Source organism: Nycticebus coucang, chromosome 15 (genome assembly GCF_027406575.1).
Source record: "Nycticebus coucang isolate mNycCou1 chromosome 15, mNycCou1.pri, whole genome shotgun sequence".
In the NCBI taxonomy this organism is placed as follows: domain Eukaryota; kingdom Metazoa; phylum Chordata; class Mammalia; order Primates; family Lorisidae; genus Nycticebus; species Nycticebus coucang.
Window position 1 is genome coordinate 11,029,913 of NC_069794.1, and position 14,569 is coordinate 11,044,481.

The 14,569-nt window shown below is 37.8% G+C and overlaps 1 protein-coding gene across 3 annotated transcripts in view; it reads left to right on the top strand.

Moving 5' to 3' along the window:
- Positions 1–14,569, top strand: part of NALCN (sodium leak channel, non-selective) — a 334,788-nt gene that overhangs the window by 10,181 nt on the left and 310,038 nt on the right. For all 3 annotated transcript variants that reach the window (XR_008374579.1, XM_053563365.1, XM_053563366.1), the window contains exons 2-3: positions 7,456–7,602; positions 10,818–11,000. Coding sequence is in view for 2 of the 3 variants with exons in the window: in XM_053563365.1 (XP_053419340.1) it covers positions 7,495–7,602; positions 10,818–11,000 (291 nt within the window). In the remaining variant the exon portion in view is untranslated. The remainder of the gene's footprint in view (positions 1–7,455; positions 7,603–10,817; positions 11,001–14,569) is intronic.

Genomic DNA, 14,569 nt, shown 5'->3' on the forward strand with positions numbered 1-14,569 from the left:
ATCCTGAAGGACTTCTCTCAATAAATACGTTTTCAATGCCCTAGTCCAGTCTCTGCAGAGAAACATACATTCTTTTAGCCACGTATAGGTAAGATCTATTTTCTAGTTTTTACATGCTTTAGTCAAGAATTTATGAGACTAAAACTAACTCTAGGAAATTAAGAAATCTGTCACTTTAGGAAATGAAGAAATCTGTTTCTTTACTGCTGATGTGATATTATCAGATGGGAGTCAGTACCTTTTTCTTATTTTTTTTTTCAAAATTTAGGAAAAAGATAGTGAAAGCATGAGAGACTATTTCTAGGATGTATTCTCAGGGAAAAAGGATTGATGAATGGATACTGACTTCAGAAACTTGGTAGGGCCACTCAGATAGATTTGATGAGAAATTTAATGATTTCTTGCCAGAAAAAAAAAATAGACATTTTTATAAATGTGTAGTGAGAAAAACTATAAATGGGATCATATAATAAAAATGGATTCAATTTTAGAAGATGAGAAATGTCTGTACTATCTCCACAAGCAATAACTGATGCTGAGGGAGTTTATAATCACCAGGTTATATGATTAAATATACTGGGAAAAGTAGCTTTCTTTTATTATCTATTCTATAAGATACTTAACTATTAACCCCATAGTTCTGTACATCTTGGTTCCTATCTGGCTTATCTTTATATAAAATAGTTCTTATAAAAATTGAATGAGTTAATATATGATATTCTTTTTTCTTTTTTGACACAGACTCTTACTCTGCTGCCCTGAGTAGAGTGCCCAGGCATCATAGCTTAGCAAACTCAAGCATGGGCTCAAGCGATCCTCTTACCTCAGTTTTTCTATAGTTAGTAGAGACAGGGTCTTGCTCTTGCTCAGGCTGGTCTCAAACTCCTGAGCTCAAGTGATCCACCCACCTTGGCCTCCCAGAGTGCTAAGATTACTGGTGTGAGCCACCATGCCTGGCCTGATATTCTTGAAATAGGGCCTGGTGCATAGTAACGGTAAACATAATTTGGGCAGAAATCAACCAATGAGCTCACTATTTTATCATGGAAACTTCCATGTTTCCCAAAGCATTTTATCACATTTTTGGGTGTGTGATAAATGTGTTTCTGTGCATGGATATGTGGATATATATGTATGTGTGTGCTAATAAAGGTTATTTTCCTTTAGATAGCATCCTGACAAGGGAATAACATTCAATCTTATGCCAAATTCTCCTTTCAATACTTTCCCTTCAGTGGTTTTAATTCTGAAAATCAAAAGGCAGTAACAGAGCAGCCACTAAGTGGGAGACACTGGAGTTGCTGTGTTCTGGTTTGGAAAGAGCCACTTGCCATTTGTGGGCTGTGACCTCGTGGATGGAGAGACAGAGTGTGAGTGCATGGGCAAAGAACACAGATGACCTGAGCTTGGAGAGAGAGAGGGGAATTTCTGCCATTCAAGATGCAGGGAGTGACAGGACAATCAACCAGGAGGATGCAGGTGTTAGAAGCTCTGAGGCTCAAATGTCCCCTGGTTGTTGCAGGAAGGTGCACTGTGCAAGGATAGCTGAACGTGAAGCAGGGCAGATGGATGTTAGATAACAGAAAATAATAGGGTACTTTTTCCTAATTTAAATCATGGCATAAAACTTATGATACTATCCATGTTCATTTTTCTGAAGGGGAGTGTCTTCCCTCTGAGAAGAAATTTGGCAAACAAAGTGGACATCTGACTTTACGGAAACAATAACACTTTGTTATTCCAGCATCAGGATTAAGCATCCCCTTTTGTCCTCAAGTTTTTATTATGTGCACTACAGTACAATTAAATATTTCAACATCTGAATGGAGGAAAGGCAGGAAACTCTTGTTCAAATGTAGATTTTAATGGTTTGTTGATTTGAGTGCTGTGGCCATTTAAAATAAAAACAGAGAGAAATAGAAATACTGGAAATGAGAATTAGGATTCTGTCCAGTGACTGACAAAAATATCTATGTGCTCAACAAAACGTTGCAAAAATGATTGGGTCTCTAAAAGTGGAATTCCTGATGGCTTTTCCCCTTTTGTTTATATAATTTTCCTTATTTTTCTACAATAAACCCATATTGCTTTGTTGATAAGAATAAAATATAGCTGTTTTATTCTAATTTAATTTAAGATTTAGGTATTTGAGGTCTAAGAAAGGACCAGATAATCAGCTACTCCGGCTTTAGCATGAATCTCCTTATGCCTGTTAGCACAGAGGCATGTTGAGTATCTACTATTCAATATCCCTTGCCCAGGGAGGTAGTACAGAGCTAGAAATGAGATAGTGAAGGAATAATGTAACCACCAGCTGGATGTTGAAGAGTAAGTATGTCATGCTAGAATCTCCCATTTAATTAATCAGCTAGACCAACTCTACCATGTTGCCTGCCGTGCCAGGGACATGGAACACTCAAGAATTCCAGAGGGAAGAGACCAAGTATGTTTTTCTAATTGCTGAATCAGCATTGCCTCATACAATAGGTGGCATTTTTTTAATCAGTGCAATTATACAAACATGAATGAATGGGAAAACTTTTGCTAGCAATGATGGTTGGTCTTCCAAGGACACAAAAGTAAAAATTTGAGGTGAAGAGTCCAAGGGATGTTATTGAACTTTTAAAATCTTGATTCGCTTCTCAGGCTGTGGCAGGGATACTAAGTAAGGTAAGTAAGGAGATAAAAGTCCACCAGTAAGTACGTGTCTGTGAAAATAAGAGAAAAAGTATACATGTCTTTACTAGGCCAGTAGATAAACAATTTCACCTGCACTCCTCAAGATCCTGCAAATTATGTTTACAAGTTATCAGAAGAGCAATTTTTGGTGTTGATGTATTGACAATGGTAATGACACCTAATGTTTAAAAGTAAATCAGTGACTTCTGCTTTTGGGGGAAGCTCTATAGAATTAATTAGATGCTGTGAGTCATTGCCAAAGTGGTATGTTCTCTTGGTTACACTTTTATTCCCAAATATTACATATTTCATTCTAATAAACAAATCACATACACAGAAATTCCTCATGATTAAGTTACGGCAACTGGAAGGACTAATATGGGATTGGCAGTGGACATCAATAGAAAATAGACTTGAAGTAGTTGAAACGGTTGGAGGATGGTGGATCATGGAATGTTTGGCTGAATTGAGGCCAGCATGTGGGCTGAGTGGGAAAGGAAGTGCCAGTGGAAATTAGTGGGACGTGGTGTCCTTGAACCTTAAGCTGAGATAAGCCAGATAACTTGTAAGCTTCAAGAAAGCCTTTGTGTACTGTTGTGTACCCCACACGTATCACAGTGTCGGATAAATAAATGGTCACAGCGCTCATTTACATTTGCTGTGTAAATGAATGAAGAGTGAGTCAATGAGAAACAAGATGACAAGTTGACGTTTTCTGGGTCACAGGCATGTTGAGAAGTTGATTTTTTATATGAAGGAAGAAACATTTTTAAAGGCAGCCCAAATCTGAGGCCCCACAATCTAGAAAAAATCAACTTCTCAACATGCCTGTGACCCAGAAAACATCAACTTGTCATCTTGTTTCTCATTCATTCATTCATGAGAATGGGAATAAAGTGAAAAAGTAATGAGAATAAAGTGAAAAAGGCCATTGGACATATGTGGAATGAGAAAACAGGGGAAAAAGTCACTATTGAAAATGTTTGTAAAGAGAACCTGTGTGGTCCTTCTGTTGTGTGCGAGGGACCTGGAAAGCTCAGGGCTGTGGGATCTGAGACATGAGAAGAAAGAGAAAAGTAGAAGGATGTCTGACCAAGGTCAGTGTGCTGGGATGAATCTCCAGTGATGATGGAGTTGGTGTGGTCTCCCCGGGTTGGGGAAGCAGCCTGATCTGTGACTCTAAAGTAGCTGGACTTCAACAGACCAAGATGGAAGCTGGAAGAACCAATGATCATTTAAGGGGTTAAGTTTAGAGGACAGCAAGAAGGACATGCTGTGAACTACCACTTGGAAGATAGAAGATTCAAAAGACTAATACGGACCCAAGAGAGTTGCAAATGGAGGATGGCCTATAGTCTTACAAGCACCTACAGTTACAGAAAACTTAATATTTTAATTTCAATGTGGTGAAGAGAATTGGAATGAAGTAAGGAAAATACATGCCAATAGAAGTAAAACTGCTATCACGGAATACAAAAATTGGATAGTTAAATAGCCATTTAAAAGAACCACGGTCGGGCGGTGCCTGTAGCTCAAGGAGTAGGGCGCCGGTCCCATATGCTGGAGGTGGCGGGTTCAAACCCAGCCCCGGCCAAAAAAAAAAAAAAAAAAAAAAAATCACATAAAAGAACCACGGTTGCGGGCGCCTGTAGTCCCAGCTACTCGGGAGGCTGAGGCAAGAGAATCAGGAGTTGGAGGTTGCTGTGAGCTGTGTGAGGCCACAGCACTCTACCGAGGGCCATAAAGTGAGACTCTGTCTCTACCAAAAAAAAAAAAAGAACCACGGTATATCTTCTCCCTGAGTTGCTATATGGTGTTTCTTATCCTTTGTTTTTGGTTTTGTTTTAAACATTTATTTCTGTGGGATCTACAAGCTGTTTCTGAGTAAAAGATTTATCAGTGGACACAGTGTAACTATACAGCATCTCTTCTGATATTGAACTATTAAAATGTAAGTGTAAAAAAGCTTTTGAAACCCATGTTTTTAAAACTTGGTGCAATGCCTTATGAAGGGCTCTTGGTAAACAGAAAAAAAATACTGGCTTATAAAAGCATAATACTGATAAGGTTAACATACACAGAAGCAATTTCCTATCAACATAATAAGCTTACCTAGGATACTTAAATATTCCTACTAGTGTTTATCAGGGAAATAACAGGTTTTCTGTGCTCAGTTATATTGATTCAACATGAATGAGGGTATAAAACAACATTTTTGTTTGTAAAAGATTACAAATCAACTGCCCCAAATTAATTTTGGGTTCCTCACATGTTTATCATTTAAATTCATTTTACTACTTGAAAGCTTTTATATGATCTTGATATCATTAAATCAATCAAACTTTCAGTGATTCATGAACAACTGGTTGAGAATTCACATAGGTGTGAATTAACCATGTTTCTTTGGAGCTTAGATCATTTCAGGGATAGTTTGATTTGGTGGGTCTCATCTGGCAATAGGTAAAGTGAGAGTAAAAGTGAGTATTGGCCATTGTCATTTAGTTAGAGTTGCATTGTTTTGGTGGGTCAAATATATCTAAAGTGGAGATTTAAAAAACAAAATCTAGATATGTACTGTTCTTGATAAACTAATCGATAACCAAAAATCAATTTGCTTTAGGTGGCATATTGATAATTAGAGGTGCATGGAATTCATATGGCACATCATCAATCTCTATTGGCTCAGTGAAAAAGGGATTGTGGAGAGGTCTATGAACTTTCTGGTAGAACCTTTGAACTATATTGAGAAGTGACTCTTACTTTTTCCCTTGTGTTGTGTCACCCTGAAGGATGTCTAAAAGATTTTGAATACCCAGCCTTTCAATACATAAAAGGCATGTGAAATTAAGGCCACCGGATGCTCCCACCCACATCATAGTATATCAGAGAACAAACACTATTTGAATATTCTGCATATATTTGCCTAGGATGTTAAGAGTCCCTAACTCCAATTATGTAAAATAAAATTAATTCGTGCAGCTACTGCAAAGCTCATCTTCAAAGTCAAAATTCAGGGCAATAACAGTTTGGAAATACCTACCACATGTTAAACCAATTAGCTTGGTTTCTTCTGGGAATAGGAGAGTCAGGCAGAGACACATACCCAGGTAGAGCAAGGAACACATGGTGGCGGAGGAAGACACTCAGACACAGGCGTAGATTCAGAGCTGCTTTGTCTTGAGCTTTGGTGTTTTAGTCTCTTTTCTAGTAGAAACTGTAGCTGCACACACTTCCTGCAGACACGTCCTTGTGCTTCTCGTCTGCGCTAACTGGCAGCCAGGTTTCTCAGTTAGGTTTCTTTCTCTAGCTTCACAGAACAGGGGTAGGAAAGCCTGTGACCCTGATCAAACTAAACTATAATGTTTTCTCAACTTGGCGTGTCCTGACTCGGCGCAGCCATGTGCTGCCTGCAGCCCTCCTTTTCTCTGTTCCCTGATGTCAGAAATTCTCCTGGGAGTCTTCAGCACCAGCATGGTCAGCTCTTAACATCTCAGGCTTTGTAGTAGAGACAAATTTCAAGTTTGCTCAGATGCACTTGGTCAAGTTACTACCTGCCTGGAGGCTAGAAATTCTCAAGTGTTTGTAGAAAGACAAGATGATTTCTTTGTAGGCCTATTGTAAGGACTAAATAAAGCATCATTGCCCTATGCCTCAAATGTAGTAAACATCCAAAACACGTTAGATCCTTTCTTTCCTTTACAACTCAGCCCAAGTGCTAATCAAGACAGAAGTCTCATGGTGGACTCAGGGGTACCACCTGCCTTTGTAACTTCTCTTCTCACTTTCTTCTCCTGTGTCCCTCCTGAGTCCTGAGGGGCTGGCATGTAATCGGCTCCCCTTCAAACGACTGCTGAGTGGTGGAAGGTGGTAGCAGTGGCCATAGGGAGTTGACATGTGTAACAGGATGTGGATGACTCAGAATTGTGGAAATTTAAGTGGCAAGCAGGAAGCCCATCTCCTTCTTCAATGTAATTTGGTGAAAGATTTACTTCAGAGTAGCCAGAAGAATTTAGATAATCATTGCACTCAGAAAAGAAAACAAGCTTCATATGGAGGGAGTTCTGACCCATTCTCTCTGGCCTTCAACCTCTCTGAAAGAACAAAATTAGAAAATTGAGCTGATCTAGGAAAGATCTATATATTTCATCTGGGTCACAGACCACGTTTAAGTGTAGAAAGCTGTAGGTATTTAGACAGTTATCTAAAAGACTTTCCTACTAGCACGAGTACCCCAGTAGGCAAACCTATTTTACTCCAGCTGTTCTACAGCAGTGATCTCTAAAATGCTTATGAAGTATGTAAGATAATCTGTTGGGTTGAGAGAAATAACATGCCCCAGGTTTTATTCATATTCATTTCTAATAGAAATTTTAAAAATATGAGATAAAATTAATGCCTAATCATATGTACCCTTATGGTAATCCAAAAATAAATAAATAAATAAATTTAAAAAAAGAAGAAGAAAAATACTGTGGAAGATACTGTGGTCTAGTATGGTTATAAAATAAAAAATACGAGGTGAAATTATTAGGTGATTTTATATGCTGAATATACATAGGGATATCCAGTCTAATAATAACAGCAAAATTTTTGACATGAATTTTAATATTTTTCTTTTGATTAGTAAAAAAGATTTCTGTTTGCATGTGGTTATTAATATACATTAGAGACAAGCCATGGATGCTTTACAAACGCATAAATATACAAGGGAATTCAATTGTTTTTCTTGAAGGTTAAGATGCTTTGGGTGACAAATGCAACTTTTTCTTTCCCCAGACTGTGGTTTTGCGCTTGCTCACCAAAGCTAACTTCAGCATGCTCAAGAGGAAGCAGAGTTCCAGGGTGGAGGCCCAGCCAGTGACTGACTTTGGCCCTGATGAGTCTTTGTCAGACAACGCGGACATACTGTGGATTAACAAGCCAGTAAGTGTCCCTTTTGAAGTATGGAGAAGCACATGCTGATCGAAGGGAAATTTGACTTACAAATTCAAAATTAACGTACCTTTGATTTTGAAATACCTGGTTGAGTTGTAGGAGAATATGAGTGAGTCTCAGAGTCTGAAAGTTGTGAACAATTGCGTGAAATAATGAAGTGCCCCGATCACTCACACAGGGAGCTGTGGGAGGTGGTGGGGCTCCTTCCCCACCCCACGGCGCACACTATCCTCACAGCCACACGGTGTGGGGAAAACACCATTCCGCAGGCTGATTGGCAGCTGGAGCCCAAGATGAGCCAGCTGTGCTAACAAACTTCCTTTACTTACAGTTTCAGCACACGGCAGTCTGGGAGACAGTCAGCACAGGTTTGGAATTAAAGGTCTCCTCCTGATTTGCAAGTTTTGAGTAGAAGTAAAGGTTAATGAAATAACAGATAGTGTCTCTGAAGAACCTCGTTACCTTCTCTGCCTAACTGAGTTGATGGGGCCTTGGGCGGAAGATCACTATGGCAGGTATCACTGTCTACTAGACACCATAGCAACAGACCCCGGCCAACCTGGCCCGCATGCTCACCAGTTTTGTAATCTCAGCTCTATAAAACAAAGTGGGAGCAGCTGCATTATTAAATTCATAGTCAGTGCTGAAGTAACAAAATGTAATGTCCTGTGGCCCCATGCATGCTTGTCTTTCCCGTAACTGTGATGCCGGTGACCTGCCGGGGCTTCCTGCTGTCCTTCTGTCTGCCATTGCCCTCCAGACCACGTTTCCAGCCCGTTCACACTGCTTTCTGCCTTTCTGTTTTCGCTCATGTTACCCCTCTGCTTTACAATCATTAAATCATCCCTATTATTGTCACTGCAAATTAAAATGTGTTAGTATTAATTGGCAGCTCTTTATATTCAGGTTCTAACCTGCCCGGAAACTCCCAATTCCTGAATCTACACTCTGTCTGCTTGAGCCTTAGCCCCCCGTTCCTCCAACTTGCTGGCTTGCTCCTGTGGCTTTCCTTTGCTCATGGTGTTCCCTGGCCCAGGAGGCCCTTTCCAGCTCCTCTGATGAACCAAATCCTCCTCCTCCACCATGGCCATCAAAGTGTTACCCTGTCCCCATCCTCCTCTGAAAGGTCCTTCACCTCCACTGCTGACAGAATGAAACTCTTCTCTTTCCACTTAGCCTAGTTTAGAAACATAACTTTATATTGTATATAGTGTAACTTTATCTTGTAAATATATATTGTCTATTGTATATGTATACACAATATGCATATATTATACAGATATTGTGTGTGTATATACATGTATATGGCGTATATATGGGTCGCACTAAAAGTTTTGAGAAGGACTAGGTTATGGCCCATTATTTCACTTCCAAGAAACACAGTCAACAGTGTCCTTTCCGATCCACCTGTGCAGGTATTAATTTGCTCAGCTCATCAGTGTTGCTGAGAGGACTTCAGCTCATCAGTGTTGCTGAGAGGGCTTCATTTGTTCCCATGAGTTTTATTTATCTCAAAACCTTTGTAATTACCCATGTATATGTGTTTCGTTTATTGGACTACAAAATATTTGAGTCAGAGCTATGTCACTTCCTTCCGTGCTTGTATTCTCGGAGCCCAGTGTTTCTGATAAACAGGACTTTGGTTAGAAAAGTGATTGGAATAAAGCACTCACTTTTTCTTGGTGTTCACCCTGTACCAAGCTTTCTGAGAACTTATGAAGATGGTAGTATTCTAGATGTAGCCTTCGAGGCACTTACTAAAAAATTATTAATGCTTAATTAAATTCTTTCTTCAAATTCCAAACAGATTTGTTGTGGAAGAACCTATCTTTTGAAGCTTTTTTGTGTAATTACATCCTTTATGTTGGTAGTTCAGATGGGGCTAAATTCACACACTGATGTTAATTGAAGTGCTTCCAAATTGCATGAAAAGTACATCAATCCTTAAAATAAATTGAATCATCAGGGAGGGGCTTATATGGTATGGAATTAGTGGAATTATGTCTTCCTGCAAATATTAGAGCTGTCAAATAAATATTATAATCCCCTCATCAGCCTGCGAGTGTCAGAGTCTCCTCAGAGTTCCGACTAGCATTTCCATGTTTCCTCTGCTGTCTGCAGTCAGCATAGCTACAGAATCCATCTCCTACAGTCCTTCCACTAGGGAGATAAGAAGTTAAAGAATTAACCTCACTGCATATATGTCCAAGATAGTCAGTAAATAACATATTTAAATTGTTTAAGAATTGTGTACTAATTAATTAGATAGTAATCCTAATTGTGTGGCTTTAGCCTGTCAATACTATTAAGGATTTCTTATCCTACATATTCGTTTCCATAATAAAATATTGAAATGTGAGTGATTGTATATCCTATACATAAGCACAGGTGAATACACACTTACCTTGCTAATTCTTTTCTTCTTTACTTTGGGTTTAAGGAAAACCTTCAGACAGAAGATTTGTACTATGAAAATTGTACAGAAACTTATTTTTTGAAAATTTGAAAGAATAGTCTGGGCTAAATTTGTATAAAATATATTCTCTAAAATAAAAAGTCCATTTATTATCTTTTTAAAATGTAGGATTAGGCCAGATTCAAAAAATATATATATATTTTCATATCAGGACATTATATGTAAGATGTAAACAGAAAGAAAAACCCTATGTATGGAATGTGTTATCAATTTATTTTAAGAAAGCGTTTGTGATAGCCTATGATAGGCCATTGTGCTAGATGCTAGAAGTTACAGTAAATAGAATAGGGTCCCTAATTCTAGGTGTTCATAAATGAACAAAAAGAATGAAAGTAATAGCACCTCTAGTTCCCTTATTACTAACAAATATTTTAATTGAACGCAGTCTTCCTGTGTGTTGGCCTGATGCCCAGGAAACGATCGGGGACTGGAGGCAGCCCGCTCAGGCTAAGTCTGGGCTTTGCTTCTTATTAAAGTGTGACCAAAGTGATGTCCGTTGCCATTTCTGAGCCCTAGTGTGTTCATGTGGGAAACAAGCTGCTTTGAGAATTAAACAACTATTATAACAATTTTTGAAAACATTTAGCACATTATATGCACTTTATTACCTTCAGACTAGTGAACTATTTTAATTATATGTTAGTATGCTTTCCAAATGATGTCATTTAAAGACGAGCTTACGCTGCCCGTTGATGGTGCCTCCAGTAACTTTGGGCTCTTGCTGCAGTGGGTCCACTCTTTGCTGCGTATCTGCGCCATCATCAGCGTCATTTCTGTTTGCATGAACACGCCCATGACCTTCGAGCACTATCCTCCTCTTCAGTATGTGACGTTTACTTTGGATACCTTATTGATGTTTCTGTACACGGCAGAGATGATAGCAAAAATGCACATCCGAGGTATTGTCAAGGTAAGCCTTTACAAGTCCTTTACCTAAACTACAATGCCTTGAAAGTCTGTATCTGTTTAATAATGCTTTTGTGTTAATTTTGGTAAAACAAAGTGTCGTTTTATTTTATTCATTTTGAAGCTTTTTTTAAAGGCATAACTCCAGAGTTTGATAGGAATAGGTTGCCTGAGAATAATTAAAAAGTTACATTTTATGAAGCACCAGACCTTGAAATATCTGGCAAAGCACTGGGACATCTAACTGCCAACTTCGTGAAGTCCAGAGTAGGGTTTAACATGCTGCCCAGGGCTGAACCCATCCCCTGTGACACTGGGGATATTAGAGCACTGCGTCACTCTAATATTTACGGATTTATAGGTTGCAGCAAAAATGTTACATGATAAAGTGAGAGCAAGATAATACTCAGCTCATTAACCTGAGCTGTTTTTGAAGATATTGAAGGATTAAAAGCCAAGAGACAGAAAGGAATTCTGGGACTGTAAGGAAATGAATGTGTAGCATAACAATATCACCACTCAGGGGGTGGGGATGTTTTTAAATGAAGAGAAAGAAAAAGAAAAGGATGAAAATTTCTGTCATAGGATAGTTCTTGCTTCTGTAGCAGTAAATGTTACCCTGTTTCCCCGAAAATAAGACATCCTCCGAAAATAAGACCTACTTACAGGAACGATAAGGCATCCCCTGAAAATAAGCCCTAGCGCATCTTTGGGAGCACACCTTAAAATAAGACACTGTCTTATTTTCGGGGAAACAGGGTACTGAGGTTAAAAACACATAGGTGGCACTGTCCCTGAGGAATTTGAAATTGTGCTGTTTAGGTGGGCGGTGGTAAAGTGAAGCAGTAAGGAAGACTTTAGGGCAGTGATTCTCAACCTTCCTAATGCCGTGACCCTTTGAAACAGTTCCTCATGTTGTGGTGACCCCCAACCATACAATTATTTTCATTGCTACTTCAAAACTGTAATTTTGCTACTGTTATGCATCGTAATGTAAATATCTGGTATGCAGGAGACCCCCAAAGGGGTCGCAACCCACAAGTTGAGAACCGCTGCTTTAAGGTTTTGATTCATGACTTAGAGCCTCAGACTCTTCCATGGACTGGTTGAATCGACATTTCAAGGTAGGTAATTTTGGAGGGAAAGTGGTTCATTCTGTACCAGGATTTTGAGAATCTAATGAGGAAATGCATAATACATAGTTATTGGTCAATTCTATTTGCTTCCCTTAGATATGTGTGTCATTGTATACTTATAAGAGAATGATCACGGTCAATGTGTTACTATGTGTATATTTAACTTTTTATTATAGACTTTTTATAAATATACCCCAAAGTATATTAAATTGCAATGAATCCCTATAAAAACAATTATCAATATTTGGCCAATTCTGTTTTATTTTAAAACAATTCTGAAAAAAAAAAGTCATTTCAGAAATAACTCCTTATGTAGTGCCAAACTGACAGAATTTTCTTTTTTTAAAATTGTATAACCACTGTCCCATTATCATATGTAGCAAAATTAACAATTCCTTAATGTAGGCTAATAACTAATCTATGTTCATATTTTCCCATTTATCATAGATATCTTTTTTTTTACATAGATATCTGTTTTTTTACAGCTGTTTTCTTCAAATCTGGATTCAAACAAGGTTTACATAGTATATTTGATTGTTATATTTAAGTCTCCTTGATGACTCTTTAAGTTTATGAAGTCTTAGCTTCTCATACCCTATAAAAAAGTCTTTCGATGCCATTGATCCATTGGGAGACCTGAGTCTGCTGTCTTGTGGCAGAGTTTACATTCTGGATTTGGCCAATTTGGTTCCAGACGGTACCACTGAGTAGTTTCTGCGGGCTGGACAACGGTGCAGGTGCTTGTGTCCTGACCTGTCCACAGAAAATACGTCAGACTTCTGGGTGCTTGCCAATCTGCAGGAGGGAAACGGCCACTCGGTGTTGTTTTAATGTGCATTTCTATATTTAAGAGTGGTTTTCAAGTTACCGATTTTGGGGACACTCTGTGTGTATTAGCCCTTTGTGGTGTAAGCTGTAGTTATTTTTCCCAGTTTGCCCTTGTCTCAGGCTTTGCTTATGGTTTAGTGCCGTGCACGATGCTTCCTGTCACATATCATGGGCAGTCTTCCCAGTCTATCAAGTCTGCATTTGTGTCTTATAGGAATGTTTTATAGTTTTCATTACATAGATTTTGCACATTTTTTGGTTATATTTATGCTTTCATATTCAATTTTGTCTTTTTTGCTATCTGTATGAGGTCTTATATGCTATTATATATTCTAACTTACTGTTCTTTTAAAGGAAGGCTGTTGATTTCTCTGTATCTGGCAACTTTACTAAAGGTATTAAGTGCTTGCATTATGTATAGCAGTTTTCCCACTAATTCCTGTTTTGTTTCCATATCATCCTATTATACAAAGTTGTATTTGTCTTTTTTTCTAATTCTTATGCCCCTTATTACTTTTAATTATTTAATTGGATTGACTAACATTGCAATAAAATTTTGAACAGTATTAGAAACAGTGAACATCTTTCTCTCATTCCTGATTTGTCTAGAATACCTCTGGTGTATTTCCCCATTAAGTAATTAGAAAAATTTAGGCTTGAAGTATGTACTTTTTTATCAGGTTAACTGAACAGACATTAATTCCAATTTTTGAGAGTTGTGTCATGACTAGATTTTGAGTTTTGGTGAATGATTTTTTTTCCTTAGCTCTGATTGTAGAAAAAAAATTTTAAGATTGAACCATCCTTACATTCTTGGGGGAAAAAAAACCCAAGTGGACCACCATACATGTGTATTGTTTTAATGTGTTATTTGATTGTATTTATTATTATTTTCCTTATTTAAAATTTTCCAGTCATTGTCATGTTTTGATAGTAGAATTCCCATTTTTGTGTGTGTGTGTGTGTGTGCGCGCGCGCACATTCATGCTTGCATGCTCTGAAATAACCTGAGTACTTTTGGAATCTTTTAACTTTAAAAATTTGGTGTAAATTTACTGTGAAACCAGCTCTTCCTGGTGTTTCTTTGGTGAGGCTCCTCTGCAATTCTTGCTGTTTCTTCTGTGGAAATTGTCCTTTAGACTTGCTTGGTCTATTTGAATCTTTTTCATGAAGTGAATTTTCTTAAGAAATTATTCACTATGTATTATTAATTCATTTAATTTGTTAACATATGGTGAGTTCCAAATAATTTTTATTTCCTCTGATTAGCAAGTCCTCCTAATTCTGCATTCTTTGTTATTTCGATTAGAATATTTTTCTTTTTTGGTTAGGATGGCTGGTATTATTTTTTGTCTGTTTTGTTTCATTTCATTTTAGGTTAGCCAATGGGCATATTTATTTTGTTGATATTTTGAAAAAGAACCAGCTTAAATAATTAAATGATTTAACTTATTAATTTTTGCTTTTATTTTTATTAAAGTCCTTTATTAGGCTTACTTTGTCTATTTCTAGCTTTTTGAATGTGCTTGTCTCACATTTTCATTTTTTGAGATTCTTCAGGATGCTGCTTTATTGCCTTTTGGGTTAAAATGTGGCCACTGGAAATAGA